This window comes from Oncorhynchus mykiss, chromosome 10 (genome assembly GCF_057628025.1).
Source record: "Oncorhynchus mykiss isolate SJ-2025 chromosome 10, ASM5762802v1, whole genome shotgun sequence".
Taxonomy (NCBI): domain Eukaryota; kingdom Metazoa; phylum Chordata; class Actinopteri; order Salmoniformes; family Salmonidae; genus Oncorhynchus; species Oncorhynchus mykiss.
The window spans coordinates 16,170,001-16,187,762 of record NC_143031.1 but is presented as its reverse complement, the minus strand read 5'-3'; the positions used below and the strand labels follow the sequence as shown (position 1 = coordinate 16,187,762).

At 40.6% G+C, this 17,762-nt stretch overlaps 1 protein-coding gene across 50 annotated transcripts in view; it reads right to left on the bottom strand.

Annotated features, from left to right (window-relative positions):
- The window catches only part of LOC110533415 (disks large homolog 2), a 317,171-nt gene that overhangs the window by 24,641 nt on the left and 274,768 nt on the right, over window positions 1–17,762 (bottom strand). For all 50 annotated transcript variants that reach the window (XR_016483586.1, XR_016483585.1, XR_016483588.1 and 47 more), the window contains 2 exons: window positions 8,027–8,183; window positions 5,181–5,283 (listed from right to left, as the gene is read on the bottom strand). Coding sequence is in view for 44 of the 50 variants with exons in the window: in XM_036989771.2 (XP_036845666.2) it covers window positions 5,181–5,283; window positions 8,027–8,183 (260 nt within the window). In the remaining 6 variants the exon portion in view is untranslated. The remainder of the gene's footprint in view (window positions 1–5,180; window positions 5,284–8,026; window positions 8,184–17,762) is intronic.

The following is a 17,762-nucleotide window of genomic DNA, read 5'->3' as shown; positions in this document are numbered from 1 at the left end:
AAACAGGTCTTGTAATGTGTCAACAGAGTAGCGTCATCTGTAGAAAAACCTTTGAGTGTCTCTAAAAACATTTTTTTTTATAAATTGTAAAAAGATCCATTCCTCAAGCTTTGTATAGTTTGACAAAGATGCAACTACCGTCTTAATTTGAGATGTGTCTAATCTTGCTTTGTTCCACTTAAGCTTTAGTCCCTGGAGTAAAACAAATGTTGGTACCTATACTCTTCATTACAACACAGCATGCAGAGAACAAAGCAATGCATACACACACCAACTTCATTCACAATTCTCCTTTCTTTCTCATACACAAGCACACACACAACCACACAACACAGGCACAGACACACAGCTGACTAGCACACATACCTCTCTGTGTGTGCTTCAGCTCCTCTATCCTCCTTTCTCTGCAACTACTAGTCTGTCTCACACTGGGTGCTGCCTTCCTGTCTTCTGTTCGCCTGGATACTGTATGCTCACTCACTCAGCACGCTCACTCACTCAGCACGCTCACTCAGCACGCTCACTCAGCACGCTCACTCACAGTCCTCTGACTTTGCCCACTGCATCAGTAAGCAAGCCAACATGCATGGGGGAAGGAATATCTTTCTCATCTGGCACGCTGAAGGATGGATAGAGGAGAGGCCAATTGGGAAGGTGTTTGTAACAAGGAGTACGCAGGCAGCAGTGTTAACATCCATTGGCTGCTATCCAAGTATAGTAGAGCACACTCCCCAAACACCTGCCCCCATGGGCTGAAGCTGCCTTGCCATGTAAAAAAGAGGAGGGAAGCATCTTCCCGTTACTATCTATCAAAATGACTTCTCGTTTTATTTCTCTGCTGCAGTACGAAAATGTATCTGGATAAGAGTGTCTGCTAAATTACTAAAATGCACAAATCAGATAAAGTTAATTGAGTGGAATGAATCCTATGACGGGTAGATTGGAAAACTAGTGGGCAGGAAGCAAATGAAGAAGGGGTAAAGAGAAAAGGATGATGCCACACCTCTAATAGTTTCTTATTCATTCATCATTCAGACAATTCAGACTCCATAAACGGGTGTCTTTCAGAGACACTACCATGAAGAAAACATGTAAGAAATGTATGATATAAGATTATATGATGTCATGTATGAAAGAATATTACAAAACAAGATGCCCGTTTGTGTCTATAAAGATAGTTTATCTCTGTGTATTGCTCCCTTTAGAATCACCTGATTCAAGCCCTCAAAAAGTAAATCTGGATAGTATTAGACAGCTGCCCAAATCTATTTCACAAGCACCCTCAACACTCGGATCATGATGGAGCTTCTTTCTGACACATGCATTGAGGGGGAAAATAGTCATGGCACAACATGTTACATAGAGACAGGGTTATCCAAGATCCAAGGTTATCCAAGTAACTGAATCCTCTGTAATTTGGAAAGCTTAAAATAATAACATAAAATGCGTCAGAAATAGTAATTATAGCAACTGAATTTCCAGTCACCTAAACCATTGTCTAGGTTTCCCTAGGGAAAGGGTGTGAACATGTGCTTTAATATTAAAGGGATAATTCATCCAAATTACCCATGTTTACCTTGCCACTGTCTCCAAATGCTAGCTTTTTAGCACTTTGACACAAAACCAATGCAAGTGAATATCTCTGATTTCAGATGTGTTGGAATTTCGTCAATCATCTTTAACAAACTTTATTGAGCTACACAATACATTTTAAACACCTTGGGAGGATTTGGACATGAAACGCAGAAATCAGAAAGATTTCTCTTTCAAAACAAAAGCACTTTGATATTTTGTAAAGAATGTATATTTAGAAAATATATGAAATACATGAATAAGGGAGACAGGAATAGTAGCTTATGTGCTACCGAAAATGACTTGTTTTTCTCTCTGCATGTACTTGTGTGTCATGATGACTGGGTTTGTCAGTTACCTATTTACATGTGTGGCAATAATAAAAATAAATCATATGAATAATAACAAAACAGGGACAAATACTAGGAACCAATTTACTAAGATTGTCCCTCGTTCAATGTTGGTCTCAAATTATTTTAAAGAATAAAACAAAACAAAAAAGCTTAAATAAATGAAGAATTAAACAGGCAATTAAATGGGTTGGCCTTGAGTTCAGCAAAATAAAGTGCAAAAAGTTTAAAAGAATCCAACTAAAAGAGGATGTGTAAATGGATGGATGGAGCAAGATGTGTTGATGGATGGAATAGAATGTGTAGATGGTTGGATGGATGAAATAAGATGTGTGGATGGATGGATGGATGGATGGATGGATGGATGGATGGATGGATGGATGGATGGATGGAAGGATGGATGGACGGAAGGATGGAATAGGATGTGTTGATGGATGGATGAATAGGATGTGTTGATGGATGAAATAAGATGTGTTAATGGATGGATGGATGAATAGGATGTGTTAATGGATGAAATAAGATGTGTTAATGGATGGATGGATGAATAGGATGTGTTGATGGTGGAATAGGATGTGTAGTTGGATGGATGGGTAGAATAAGATGTGTTATGGACGGGTGGAATAGGATGTGTTGATGGATGGGTGGAATAGGATGTGTTGATGGATGGGTGGAGATAGGATGTGTTGATGGATGGGTGGAATAGGATGTGTTGATGGATGAAATAAGATGTGTTAATGGATGGATGGATGAATAGGATGTGTTAATGGATGAAATAAGATGTGTTAATGGATGGATGGATGAATAGGATGTGTTGATGGATGGATGGATGGAATAGGATGTGTAGCTGGATGGATGGGTAGAATAAGATGTGTTATGGACGGGTGGAATAGGATGTGTTGATGGATGGGTGGAATAGGATGTGTTGATGGATGAAATAAGATGTGTTAATGGATGGATGGATGAATAGGATGTGTTAATGGATGAAATAAGATGTGTTAATGGATGGATGGATGAATAGGATGTGTTGATGGATGGATGGATGGAATAGGATGTGTAGCTGGATGGATGGGTAGAATAAGATGTGTTATGGATGGGTGGAATAGGATGTGTTGATGGATGGGTGGAATAGGATGTGTTGATGGATGGGTGGAGATAGGATGTGTTGATGGATGGGTGGAATAGGATGTGTTGATGGATGGGTGGAGATAGGATGTGTTGATGGAAGGGTGGAATAGGATGTGTTGATGGATGGATGGAATAAGATGTGTTAATGGATGGATGAATGGAATAGGATGTATTGATGGATGATGTGAGATCTTGATGCCTTACACCAGGGAAAAGCACAGTGGTCATTGGTTTGGGGCTCTGAGCTGGGGTATAGCGTCAAAACCTGAAAGACAGACTGTGACTGAAGTCTCCTACATTCTGTATTTACTACAGTTGGGTGCATTAAAATGTTTAGATGGCTGCGATTAATTTCCTCAAAAGATTGCAGCGAATTCATACACTGTTTATCAGTGATAAACAGTTTAATATGAACAAAAACCTGTATGATATGTAACTATTTGTAATTTGAAGTGATTTTTCATCGTTGCAAAGGCGAGAGATGCAATTGCCACTCCAATTGAAGAATGACCCAGGACATAGTATAAGAATTCGGTCACAGTCATATAGAAGGGGTGTGCATGGGTATGAGGTATGTACAGTTGAAGTTGGAAGTTTACATACACCTTAGCCAAATACATTTAAACTCAGTTTTTCACAATTCCTTACATTTAATCCTTAGGCCAGTTAGGATCACCACTTCATTTTAAGAATGTGAAATGTCAGAATAATAGTAGAGAGAATGATTTATTTCAGCTTTTATTTCTTTCATCACATTCCCAGTGGGTCAGAAGTTTACATACACTCAATTAGCAATTGGTAGCATTGCCTTTAAATTGTTTAACTGGGGTCAAATGTTTTGGGTAGCCTTCCACAAGCTTCCCACAATAAATTGGGTGAATTTTGGCCCATTACTCAACAGCAATGTATTTTATGGCAATGTACTGGTATTTACTAGACAATTACAGTTCTGGCCCTTAAAAAGTTATTTTTACTTAACACTTTCCTGCAGTGAAGGTGACCCGCGGAGATCCATATAACAGCAAGTGCTGTCAAATACTCACAAATGTTCCTCATTTGACCTGCTGCTGCCAAAGTCATAGGGAAAAAAGTCCTGACGTTCTTTCATTTGATTTTCAGCAATTATATTGGCATATTGTTCAGTTTGTGAACTACATTTACATTTGCTCTTATCCAGAGCGACTAGGGTTAAGTGCCCTGCTCAAGAGCACAGACAGATTTTTCACCTAGTCGGCTCAGGGATTCGATTCAGCGACCTTCCGGTTACTGGCCTATAGCTCTTAACTGCTAGGCTACCTGCTGTCCCAGCTATCTAACGTTGCAGCTGGATGTGCTCAAAACAAAAAGGCAATAGGTTCTCATTGGTAAAAACATTTCTATGACCAAATGTACCGTGTACTGATTCTGAAGACAATCTTCGGACAAACTGATTCGTAGCAGGACAACCTTCCCAGAATACACCTTTACAGGCCCATGACTTCCGCTTACTGCAGACATCCCATGAAGTATTGCCAAAGACAACCGCTGACTTTAATCCAACATGACATGTCTTGGCACACTACTCAAAGCAACTCAATGCACCACAGGCAATGTACTGGAGATTTACAAGACGGAGATGGACAGAAAATGTCCCTTGTGGGTTATTAGTGTTTATTTGCTTTTGTGAAATGATGTCAATATTTGTCCACAGGATTTGGTTATACTAGGGCAGTGGTCGCCAACCATTTCTGAGCCTATGCAACATTAACACAGTCTTTGTTGTTTATTTTACTCACGGTGCCGGTGCCGGTGTATCTGATCATCAGTCTCTCAGCGGATAGAGGGAGAAAGCAGCAGAGGGTCCACCTCTTACCGCCCAGGTAGCCGAGTTTGCACCTCCAGTTCAAAAGAGGACAACTTCACCTACCCGATGTGCCAGGCAGCTAAATAAAGTGTACCTACAGCTAACAGCACGAGAGAAATGTATAAAATAGGAGTGAGTATTTTTTATTGTTGGCCTTTTTACAGAAATGTTCAGCGATCGACTTGGAATGCTTTGACGGGTTGATGACCACTGTCCTAGAGTGTGTTTTGTCATTTGTCTTCCACCTTGATCATGAAGCTCAGTGATTGGCTGTTACAGCTGACACTCACCCTCGGGCCTGTACTGAGCAATGATGGTTACAGTTTGGCCCGCCCCCTTTAGTGCTGCAGCCGCTTGCTCGTGGGTGGCCCCGCGTAGGTCGATGCCATTAACCTGCAGTGACAGAAAGACACACCCATCTCTACATTAATTTTTTACAACTGCAAACAAAACATATCAGGTTAAATAGTGCCATCCCTCCTTCCCTCTCCCTCTCTTTCCACTCATCCCATTCACCTCAATCCATGTGTGTGTGTGTGTGTGTGTGTGTGTGTGTGTGTGTGCGCGTGCGTGTGTGTGTCTGTGTGTGTGTCTGTATGTGTGTGTGTGTGTGTGTGTGTGTGTGTGTGTGTCTATGTGTGTGTGTGTGTGTGTGTGTGTCTGTGTATGTGTGTGTCTTTGTGCTCACTGCTCCAATGCAAGTCTGACAGTGTGAGGAAGTGAAGAGATTGGGAAGTGAGAGACTATGTGCCTGAGAGAAAGAGAGGGAACAAGTTATTCTTAGACATGAAAATCAGGCCAGAGCTGAAATGCGCCTACTATAATGAAGGTACCAAGGCCAAAGAAGGCAAGGGCACCCCAACCACAGTTTTACATCCATTTTAATCAGGCATCCAGAGTGATTTGAAAACCCACCTTACATGGTTGAAATAATACAAATAGTGAATACAGAAAGAGGTGTGTCTAACACGAGGGCCAAACCTTTAAACATGTTTTCCAAAGCTGCATCACTCCATGTCAAATTGGTGATGAGTTATGGCCACTACATGTTTGCCACTGTGCCAGTATGTGGCTTGATGCTACCCTTTTACTGCGATAGGCTACTGCTCTTTCCAAGATAATTTAACTTGTACATGTTAATCAATCATTTCATCCACACTGCTCGTGAGCGTCTGCGTTTCCGAACGCTCAAAAATAACTTATATTTGAGACGCTCAACACTGGGCAGCCTTTCGCAAGTCCCGCCTCTTCCTTCTCCTAATTGGCTTTGAGGAGTATTATTTCCGTCAACAAACCAATGTGGGTGATTGGAAGAGGAACGAGAAAAGATAAATCAAAGCTAACCAACTAAAAGCTCAAAACAAACTAATTAGGTTTCCTCTTTTATCTGTGTGTTAATAGAGGGAGTAGAGAAACACACGATTCTGAAACACACGATTCTGAAACACACGATTCTGATTCCTGGTCAAAATTCAACAAAGATCCATGGCCTCGCCCCATCCATGGCCTCGCCCCATGGGGAGGCCCATGGGGCGATGAACAACTGGCCCAGCGTCATCCGGGTTAGGGAGGGTTTGGCTGGCAGGGATATCCTTGTCTCATCATGCATTAGTGACACCTGTGGTGGGTGCAGTGCACGCTGACCAGGTTGCTAGGTGTACGGTGTTTCCTCTGACACATTGGTGCGGCTGGCTTCTGGGTTGGATGTGTGTTGTGTCAGCGTGTGTTTCGGCGGAGGCATGGCTCTTGACCTTTGCCTCTCCCAAGTCTGTATGGAAGTTGCAGTGATGAGACAAGACAACCAATTGGATACCATGAAAAAGGGAGCAATGAAAAAATTCTACAAAGATCCAGCAAAAGCTGTGCCACCAGAGACTCTGGGTCCGTGGGGCTACGCACAATTGGCCTAGTGTCGTGAGGGTTTGGCCGGTAGGGATATCATCGCGCACTAGCGACTCCTGTGGCGGGCCGGGCGCAGTGTGCGTTAACCAGGTAGCCAGGTGCACGGTGTTTCCTCCGACACATTGGTGCGGCTGGCTTCCGGGTTGGATGCGCGCTGTGTTAAGCAGTGCGGCTTGGTTGGGTTGTGTTTCGGAGGACGCATGGCTTTCGACCTTCGTCTCTCCCGAGCCTGTACGGGAGTTGTAGCGATGAGACAAGATAGTAACTACTAACAATTGGATACCACGAAAATTGGGGAGAAAATGGGGTAAAATTCAAAACAACAACAAACAAAAATGTAGAATTGGTGTGGATAGACAAAATCAACACGCGGTTCAAAAGTTACAGCTAGGGGTGTAACGGTTCACCAAACCCACAGTTCTGTGGTTTTGGGGTCATGTTTCAGTTCAGTTCAATGTAATGCCAACCGTTACTGTAGTGTTGGTATTCCTGGTTCCATATATGATCATTACAGCCTTCAGTTAATTTAGCATTAGCATTACATTTGCACATCAATTATCTGTACAAGTTTGATTTGACGGTTTGGCTGATAGAATGAATGAATAGGCATTGGAATTTTGAGAAACAATTCATCAAATTGAATTGGCTTGTTAATCGGCCATCTTATGACATAGCAACGTTTTCTTCACAATATAGTTAGGTGCACGTAGACCAACGAGCACACATTAAATCTGGTGTCAAAAGGCTGTTCCTAGGACCCCTAATAAGAGTTCAATTCAGTTTTGAGATTACTTTGAACACGTTTTACTAAATTCAACAAATAATTCCAATTACGTTCAACCTGAAAAATGTGTGTGGATATAGAAATGATCAAATCAAATAAACAGACCTATGACTGCTTGCCTTCTCATGAACAAAATAAATCAGTAAAGATGTATAGTTTTGATAGAAGGCTACAGATATACAATGCTGGCAAGCGTTTGCACTCACATGTATCGACTGTACTGTACTGTGTGTACATAAGAGTGTCTTTGTTTACAGTATACAAAAATGACTTAGTACTGGGACTGTTTCTCAGGACCATCTTGAAAATGGGACATCTCATGGATATAATCTTGCCCATTATAGTCTCAGTATATTTACGAATACATGTACATACCTGTGTGTGTGTATGTAGAAACAATATCAGTATAAATGTGTACTTCATCCTGTGCGTTTGTTGGGGTAAACTCACCGACAAGATCTGGTCTCCCCTCCGCAGCTCTCCGCTCAGGTCGGCAGGCCCTCCCGCCAGGATGAAGGAGACAAAGATGCCCTCTCCGTCCTCCCCGCCCACGATGTTGAATCCCAGGCCTGTGGAGCCCTTGTGGAGGACCATCCTCCTAGGATCCCTGTACAAACAGGTCAGATAGTACATCAGCTCAGCATCCGAGTCCGAGGGGCTTAGCATCTTGACCGTCCGTCCAGGAGAGAGAAGAAGAAGAAAGACAACCAAGCAGTACAGATGCGTTGGCACGTAGAGCGTACAGGGCACAGTACGGAGATGGCAGAGGCCCAAAGGGGGATTGTGCTCTACTTAGATCATTGTCCCATTTCTGACTGGTTTCCTGGAGACGAGGAGCCTGCACATGAGCGTGAGGGGAAAAGTGTGCACGCACACACACACTTCCTCACACAGACACGTATGAAGACAGAGCTAGCCTCTGTCACCAGCTCCCACTGGAATAAAGTCAAATAGGAATCAGGACATTCTGAGAACACCTTCCCCAAGAACTCTTTGGAGAGATGAGACTGATTTTCCTTGTAGTTCCACCAATCTACTGTGAATGAAGCACTGTCTCTGTCAAACCAACACAAAATGATCTACATAATAATATCTGTAAAGTAAAGCTAGATGGTTCTGAGTTGGTAGCCAGGTCTCTTCTTGAGTTTCTTGACAGGACAAGGACAGATCAAGTCTGGAAATCAAGCTATAGAGATGGATAGAAATGCATTTCAAACAACTTTGGTTCGTATGTGTCAAGTGTCTCCGAGAAGGAATGCTGATCGAAGATCAGGTCCCGTGTAACCTTATTCAATGTGATTGAAAAATTGCACACACCAGGGGTGTGAGTACTTTCTGAAGGCACTGACCCAGGAGTGCCTTCAGAAAGGTGTGTGCTGACTTCTTCCACATTTTGTTGTGTTACAGCCTGAATTTAAAATAACATTGAGATATTGTGTTACTGGCCTATACACAATACCTTATGTCAAAGAGGAATAATATTTTTCAAATTTGAAAACATTTACTGAAAAATGAAAAGCTGAAATGTCTTGAGTCAAGTATTCAACCCATTTGTTATGACCAGCCTAAATAAGTTCAGTATTAAAAACGTGCTTAACAAGTCACAATTTTTATTTAACTAGGCAAGTGAGTTAAGAACAAATTCTTATTTTCAATGACGACCTAGGAACAGTTCAGGGGCAGAACAACAGATTTGTACCTTGTTAGCTCGGGGGTTTGAACTTGCAACCTTCCGGTTACTAGTCCAACGCTCTAACCACTAGGCTAACCAGCCGCACTCTGTGTGCAATAATAGTGTTCAACATGATTTTTGAATGACTACCTCATCGCTGTACCCCACACATACAATTATCTGTAAGGTCCCTCAGTCTTGCAGTGAATTTCAAGCAGAGATTCAAAAACAAGGACCAGGGAGGTTTACCAATGTCTCGTAAAGGGCAGATATTTGTAGATGGGTAAAAAAGAAAGAAAAGCTGACATTGAATATCCCTTTCAGTTTAGTGAAGTTATGACTGATGTCTGAAGTCGGCTTTTGACTGAAGTCGGCTTGAAAATCTATGACAAGGCTTGCAAATGGATTTCTAGCAATGATCAACAACCAACTTGACAGAGCTAGAATAATTTTTAAAAGAATAATGTGCAAATATTATACAATGCAGGTGTGCAAAGCTCTAAGAGACTTACCCAGAAAGACCAAAAGGTATTGTAACATGTATTGACTCAGGGGTGTGAATACTTATGTAAATTTGATATTTCTGTATATCATTTTCAATACATCTGCAAAATGCTCTAAAAACATGTATACGCTTTGTCATTATGGGTATTGTATCAATTTTGAATTCAGGCTTTAACAGAACTAAATGTGGAATAAGTCAAGGGGTATGATTACCTTCTGAAGAAACTGTGGTATGTAGGTTCCCTTAGATTGTTGTGATAGGACCTAACACTTGTTCTACATTCGATCGCCATCTACTGGAGTATTAAAGGAACACTTCACTGATCTTATACTTCATATATATTCAGCACCACACCAGTATATACAGTTGAAGTCAGAAGTTTACATACACCTCAGCCAAATACATTTAAACTCAGTTCTTCACAATTTCTGACATTTAATCCTAGTAAAAATTCACTGTCTTAGGTCAGTTAGGATCACCACTTTATTTTAAGAATGTGAAATGTCAGAATAATAGTAGAGAGAATCATTTATTTCAGCTTTTATTTCTTTCATCACACTCCCAGTGGGTCAGAAGTTTACATACACTCAATTAGTATTTGGTAGCATTGCCTTTAAATTGTTTCACTTGAGTCAAACTTTTTGAGTAGCCTTCCACAAGCTTCCCACAATAAGTTGGGTGAATTTTGGCCCATTCCTCCTGACAGGCTGGTGTAACTGAGTCAGGTTTGTAGGCCTCCGCGCACACACTTTTTCATATCTATAGGATTGAGGTCATGGCTTTGTGATGGCCACTCCAATACCTTGACATTGTTGTCCTTAAGCCATTTTGCCACAACTTTGCTTGGGGTCATTGTCCATTTGGAAGACCCATTTACGACCAAGCTGTAATTTCCTGACTGATGTCTTGAGATGTTGCTTCAATATATCCACATAATTGTCCTACCTCATGATGCCAGGAGGGCTGCAGCAAAGCACTCCAAAAACATGATGGTCCCACCCCCGTGCTTCACAGTTAGGATGGTGTTCTTGGGCTTGCAAGCCTCCCCCTTTTTCCTCCAAACATAACAATGGTCATTATGGCCAAACAGTTCTATTTTTGTTTCATGAGACCAGAAGACATTTCTCCAAAAAGTATGATCTTTGTCCCCATGTGCAGTTGCAAACCGTAGTCTGGCTTTTTCATAGCGGTTTTGGAGCAGTGGATTCTTCCTTGCTGAGCGGCCTTTCAGGTTATGTCGATATAGGACACGTTTTACTGTGGATATAGATACTTTTGTACCTGTTTCCTCCAGCATCTTCACAAGGTCCTTTGCTGTTGTTCTGGGATTGATTTGCACTTTTCGCACCAAAGTATGTTCATCTCTAGGAGACAGAACGCGTCTCCTTCCTGAGCGGTATGATGGCTGCGTGGTCCCATGGTGTTTATACTTGCGTACTATTGTTTGTACAGATGAACGTGGTATCTTCAGGCATTTGGAAATTGCGCCCAAGGATGAACCAGACTTGTGGAGGTCTACAATTTCTTTTCTGAGGTCTTGGCTGATTTCTTTTGATTTCCAGTGATGTCAAGCAAAGAGGCACTGAGTTTGAAGGGTGGCATTGAAATACATCCACAGGTACACCTACAATTGATTCAAATGATGTCAATTAGCCTATCAGAAGCTTCTAAAGCCATGACATCATTTTCTGGAATTGTCCAAGCTGTTTAAAGGTACAGTCAACTTAGTGTATGTAAACTTCTGACCCACTGGAATTGTGATACAGTGAATTAAGTGAAATAATCTGTCTGTAAACAATTGTTGGAAAAATTACTTATGTCATGCACAAAGTAGATGTCCTAACCGACTTGCCAAAACTATAGTTTGTTAACAAGAAATGTGTGGAGTGGTTGAAAATTACTTTTAATGACTCCAACCTAAGTGTATGTAAACTTCCGACTTCAACTGTACATGTGAAAATGGCACATTTGTATATGACGTAAAAAATACATGTAAAAAAAAGAAAGAAGGTGAAATAGGTATTTAAAGCACTTGGGTAAAGCAGTGGTGCCTAAACATTTTTAAGGTGTGAAATAGGTATTTAAAGCACTTGGGTAAAGCAGTGGTGCCTAAACATTTTTAAGGTGTGAAATAGGTATTTAAAGCACTTGGGTAAAGCAGTGGTGCCTAAACATTTTTAAGGTGTGAAATAGGTATTTAAAGCACTTGGGTAAAGCAGTGGTGCCTAAACATTTTTAAGGTGTGAAATAGGTATTTAAAGCACTTGGGTAAAGCAGTGGTGCCTAAACATTTTTAAGGTGTGAAATAGGTATTTAAAGCACTTGGGTAAAGCAGTGGTGCCTAAACATTTTTAAGGTGTGAAATAGGTATTTAAAGCACTTGGGTAAAGCAGTGGTGCCTAAACATTTTTAAGGTGTGAAATAGGTATTTAAAGCACTTGGGTAAAGCAGTGGTGCCTAAACATTTTTAAGGTGTGAAATAGGTATTTAAAGCACTTGGGTAAAGCAGTGGTGCCTAAACATTTTTAAGGTGTGAAATAGGTATTTAAAGCACTTGGGTAAAGCAGTGGTGCCTAAACATTTTTAAGGTGTGAAATAGGTATTTAAAGCACTTGGGTAAAGCAGTGGTGCCTAAACATTTTTAAGGTGTGAAATAGGTATTTAAAGCACTTGGGTAAAGCAGTGGTGCCTAAACATTTTTAAGGTGTGAAATAGGTATTTAAAGCACTTGGGTAAAGCAGTGGTGCCTAAACATTTTTAAGGTGTGAAATAGGTATTTAAAGCACTTGGGTAAAGCAGTGGTGCCTAAACATTTTTAAGGTGTGAAATAGGTATTTAAAGCAGTGGTGCCTAAACATTTTTAAGGTGTGAAATAGGTATTTAAAGCACTTGGGTAAAGCAGTGGTGCCTAAACATTTTTAAGGTGTGAAATAGGTATTTAAAGCACTTGGGTAAAGCAGTGGTGCCTAAACATTTTTAAGGTGTGAAATAGGTATTTAAAGCACTTGGGTAAAGCAGTGGTGCCTAAACATTTTTAAGGTGTGAAATAGGTATTTAAAGCACTTGGGTAAAGCAGTGGTGCCTAAACATTTTTAAGGTGTGAAATAGGTATTTAAAGCACTTGGGTAAAGCAGTGGTGCCTAAACATTTTTAAGGTGTGAAATAGGTATTTAAAGCACTTGGGTAAAGCAGTGGTGCCTAAACATTTTTAAGGTGTGAAATAGGTATTTAAAGCACTTGGGTAAAGCAGTGGTGCCTAAACATTTTTAAGGTGTGAAATAGGTATTTAAAGCACTTGGGTAAAGCAGTGGTGCCTAAACATTTTTAAGGTGTGAAATAGGTATTTAAAGCACTTGGGTAAAGCAGTGGTGCCTAAACATTTTTAAGGTGTGTCTCAAAAAATGTGTGAAATAAGATTAGTGTAGGACATTGTCTGAGCATGGTGATTGTTGTAAGCTTTCCTGTAAGAAAAGAACTACCACGAATTTGAACTGTGACACCACAGAGCAGGTGTGTAATGATTCTGTTGCAAAATATTTTGTCTGTTGCAAACAAGAGTTTCTATTGAACAAATTCAGGTAGGTCCCTCCCAGTTTCATTTCCTCTTTTTGCTTCCGTTTTGGTTCTTAAACAGCAAACGGTTTCTGTAATGAATACACCCCAAGCAAATTCCAATCACCCCAGGCAGATAAACATTTGGACCTCGAAGCCAGTTCCCCTGCTGATTTAAATTATTTCCCTCTAATAAGGGACTGATTTAGACCTGGGACACCTGGTGTGTGCAATTAATTATCAGGTTAAACCAGCAATAGTCCGGACCTCCAGGCTCGTATTTGAATATCCGTGCAATAGAGCACCTATAAAACATCGTATACAGCTTGTTTTGGTTATACAGCTTGTTTTGGTATACAGCTTGTTTTGGTTATACAGCATATTTTGGTTATACAGCTTGTTTTGGTATTCAGCATGTTTTGGTTATACAGCATGTTTTGGTTATACAGCATGTTTTGGTTATACAGCATGTTTTGGTTATACAGCTTGTTTTGGTTATACAGCATATTTTGGTTATACAGCTTGTTTTGGTTATACAGCTTGTTTTGGTTATACAGCTTGTTTTGGTTATACAGCTTGTTTTGGTTATACAGCTTGTTTTGGTTATACAGCAAGTTTTGGTTATACAGCTTGTTTTGGTTATACAGCTTGTTTTGGTTATACAGCTTGTTTTGGTTATACAGCTTGTTTTGGTTATACAGCTTGTTTTGGTTATACAGCAAGTTTTGGTTATACAGCTTGTTTTGGTTATACAGCTTGTTTTGGTTATACAGCTTGTTTTGGTTATACAGCTTGTTTTGGTTATACAGCTTGTTTTGGTTATACAGCTTGTTTTGGTATTCAGCATGTTTTGGTTATACAGCATGTTTTGGTTATACAGCATGTTTTGGTTATACAGCTTGTTTTGGTATACAGCTGAGGGATTGTCGGAACGGCCAACCTGCCAGCACTCAACAGAGAATTGCTTCCAAAATGTAACACTAGATGGCAACCAAACTCCAGATGGCACCTGAATGTCCCTTAATATGGCACAAAAGTTTAAACCAAACTTGAAATGACGCCACGTATTTCAAATCTTCTTAATGTAGCGGATAATATTGGTTGGGAATTATATTCATGGAAATGGGGATATGTATATGTTTGTCTTTCTGTGATTCGGGGCTCATATTCACAAAGAATCTGAGACAATCCTGAGAGAATACTCATGAACTGTGCTTAGACCAGCTTTGAGTATATAACTGAGAGGCTTTCTCAGCTAAGACAATGCACATGGTTGACCCCCTTGCTAGAAATGAGAAGCCGCTTTCCCCTCTCTCATTGGTAGATGCACCCTTTTTAAAGACTATTGAGATGGACAAGTTCAGGTAGTCCTTCTCGACTCGTCCGTTTTCTAGTGAATACAACCCTGATGCTTCTGTTAGAACACACACGGGATTTAAGCCAGGCTCTCGCCCTCCCTCAGTGTCCCTAGAGGCCCCCTGTGACACCAACACAGCCAGCTGTAACCCAGTGATAAGGAGAACGGGATGGTTAGGCAGCTGGAGGCCCACGGGAGGCTATTCTAGGCTAGAATGCAGGGAGGTAGCCTACAGTTAAAATGCTAATGCTAACATAGTTCTGTAATATCGATTCAGCACACCTGCAATAGCTAACAGACGATTGCAGTACCACGGCAACCACAGGCATCTCAACACAATCATGTGGGCGAACAGGAAAACAAACAAACAGAGAAAGCTCATTGTGAATTTCACCTTTCTCTGGATAAGCTCAGACAACCAATCCCGCCTATGCATTAAACATGCTCCATGATATGCCGTTCTCTTCTCGCCTCCAATTTATTTCATCTCACCTTTTGTTAGGCTTTACCAGAATCTTTATACTCATGCAGGTCCTTTGATATTAAAGTGTTAAAATATGAAAATATTGCTGGGAGAATGCCATGAAAGTGAGAAGTAAACGGACATTTTGAATGCAGATGGTTGGGTAGGCTGCTTAAACATGTCAACTGGCCAAAAACATTCATTTTCAACCTTCATGCATTGTCAACGCTGGTCAAAATAAAGTTGTGTGATTTCCATTGGAGTTTTGATAGAGACAACAAGACTGTACATAGAACATGACTATGCTATCTAAGTACTTGTGTTTAAGCAGTTCCCACTCAACCTACTCAATTTACAGTAGAATGAGAGGTGAATACATCCCACTGGGCACAGATGTCAGTTCAACGTTTAGTTTTGATTTACAATTGGTTGAGTTTTCAACTAATGTGAATTCAACAAGAAAATACCATGCCATTGGATTTAGGTTAAAAGTTGAAAAAAAAGAAAAAAAGAAATTCCCTTAAGTTGATGACTTTTTGCAAATCCAATGAGTCAACGCCATCAAGTTGATTCTTTCGGTCGAAATGACGTGGAAACAACGTTAATTGAACCAGTTTTTGCCCATTGGGTTAATCCTTTGAGAAATGCTTGGAACTGCACACCCCCTTGCATTCTAGAGGAAGAGGTTTTAAAAAAAGATACGATTTGATTATTTCCTGCTCCCTCTGAGAAGTTGAATGTCAAAGCACAGCTCTCTAGGGTTGTAATTGGATTAGAAGAATGAAAGTGGCAGTGCACTTAGCCCACAACATTGAGGAAATGCCCCCCCCCCCCCAAAAAAGGGTGACAAGGCAATTCAACTAACATGTTCTATGTCCCAAATGGCACCCTATTCCTTACATAGTGCATTACTTTTGACCTGCACCCTATGGGCCCTGGTCAAAATTGTGCACTATATATGGAATAGTGTGCCATTTGGGACGTAACCACTGCCTTCCAGTTAATAATGGTTCAAAGAAGTGGTTATGCCTACCGATGAGCAATTAGACAAAATGTTTACCTTTTTTTATGACATAGGCTCTGTGATTGTGAGGCTCTTGCTAAGTCTCTGTAAAAGGAGACAGTAGCTAAGGCTCCTTATTAAAACATTGAAATAGCTAATAAAATCATTATTAAATTCAGGTGGACTAAATTAAACTCTGATATCCTGGTAGATTGGGTAAAGTTTCCTCTAGGTACAGATCTAGGTTCAGCTTCCCCTCCCCCAAACCTAACCTTAACCATCAGTGGGAGAAATGACCCAAGATCAGTGTCTAGGGGCAAATTCACCCTACAGTACGTCAATCATTTCTGTCAACTACCCTTGACCTATCAATAAAGGATTATTGAATCCCATTTGATGGTTATCAAATGCATCTCAGTTAACAATGTTTGACATGTCAAGACACATCAAGCGTAGGGAAAGTCATCGAAATGAAATGAATTCAATATTGAGTCGGCACATCCAGAAAAAATCTATGAACATCCTTTCATCCCTACTTGTCATTTTAAGCCAGAGAAGCATTTGTGTGACACATATGTACACAATACAAATGGTATGGAAGGATGCCAAGTTAAGCTACATTCTGACAAATGGTTGAAAAAAACAATCATACAAATTACTAAATCAAATTTTGGGTTCATCCACATGGTCAGAGCTTGATAAAGACCTACCATAGTGTGTGCTTCAACTGAGTGACTCTTCAACAGCAAATAAAAAAACATATGCCATTCATTTGAACCATTGTCAATGCCCACATAACTGTCAGCAGTTTGAAATATCCCTTGTAAGTTTAACTTTGACCAAATACAAAAACAAATCCTACTCCGCCTCTCCTTTAGGCTGCCACATGTGAACAACACCATTTCATTAATACATATCTAACAAGCGCTGCAATTACTTGCATAATGGACAGCAGGCTTATCCATTGAAATATGATGCAGGAAGTGCCAAGTCTCCATTCCATAGACATAAAAACCATTAGATGGTGATAGCTCTGACATCAGCCATGTATTCCTATGGAAAACTCCCGACGGCGCCTGAAGCCAGAAATATTTTAATTTGAAGCGCGCCATATTACTGAATACGGCTGAATGGCACCCAACAAAATTGCTAAAGATCATGGAGAAAGTGGCCGTAAGTAGCAAAGGATCATGGTTGATGTAGTCATTTTCATTCTGCCTGAGAGACACGTGCAAAGAACGTGCATGAGCCTCCTCGTAACCTGCCAGCCCGTGATTGGTCTGTGTCACCACCTGGTTCCGTGTTGTAATGATTCTGGACAGTCAGATAGCTAGCAACAATGGCAAGAAGCTGCCATGTGGGGAATCGTAGTCCCACAAAATGATGCGTGTTAGCAGTTAAGCTTTCAAGATAAAGCACTTTCAGTAAAAAGCAAAAAAGAGTGATGAAAACTGAACTGCTAATCTAGAAAATGTATCAAAACACTAGAGATGTTTTTTTTTAGTAAAGTGATCCTTTAACCGCCTTAACCTTCAGTGTACAGTATTCTGTTAGTATTGTATTGTATTAGGTTGGTCAAACTTGAACAATATGGATGAAGCTCAGACGGCTGACTTGAACTCATCTGGTCCTAA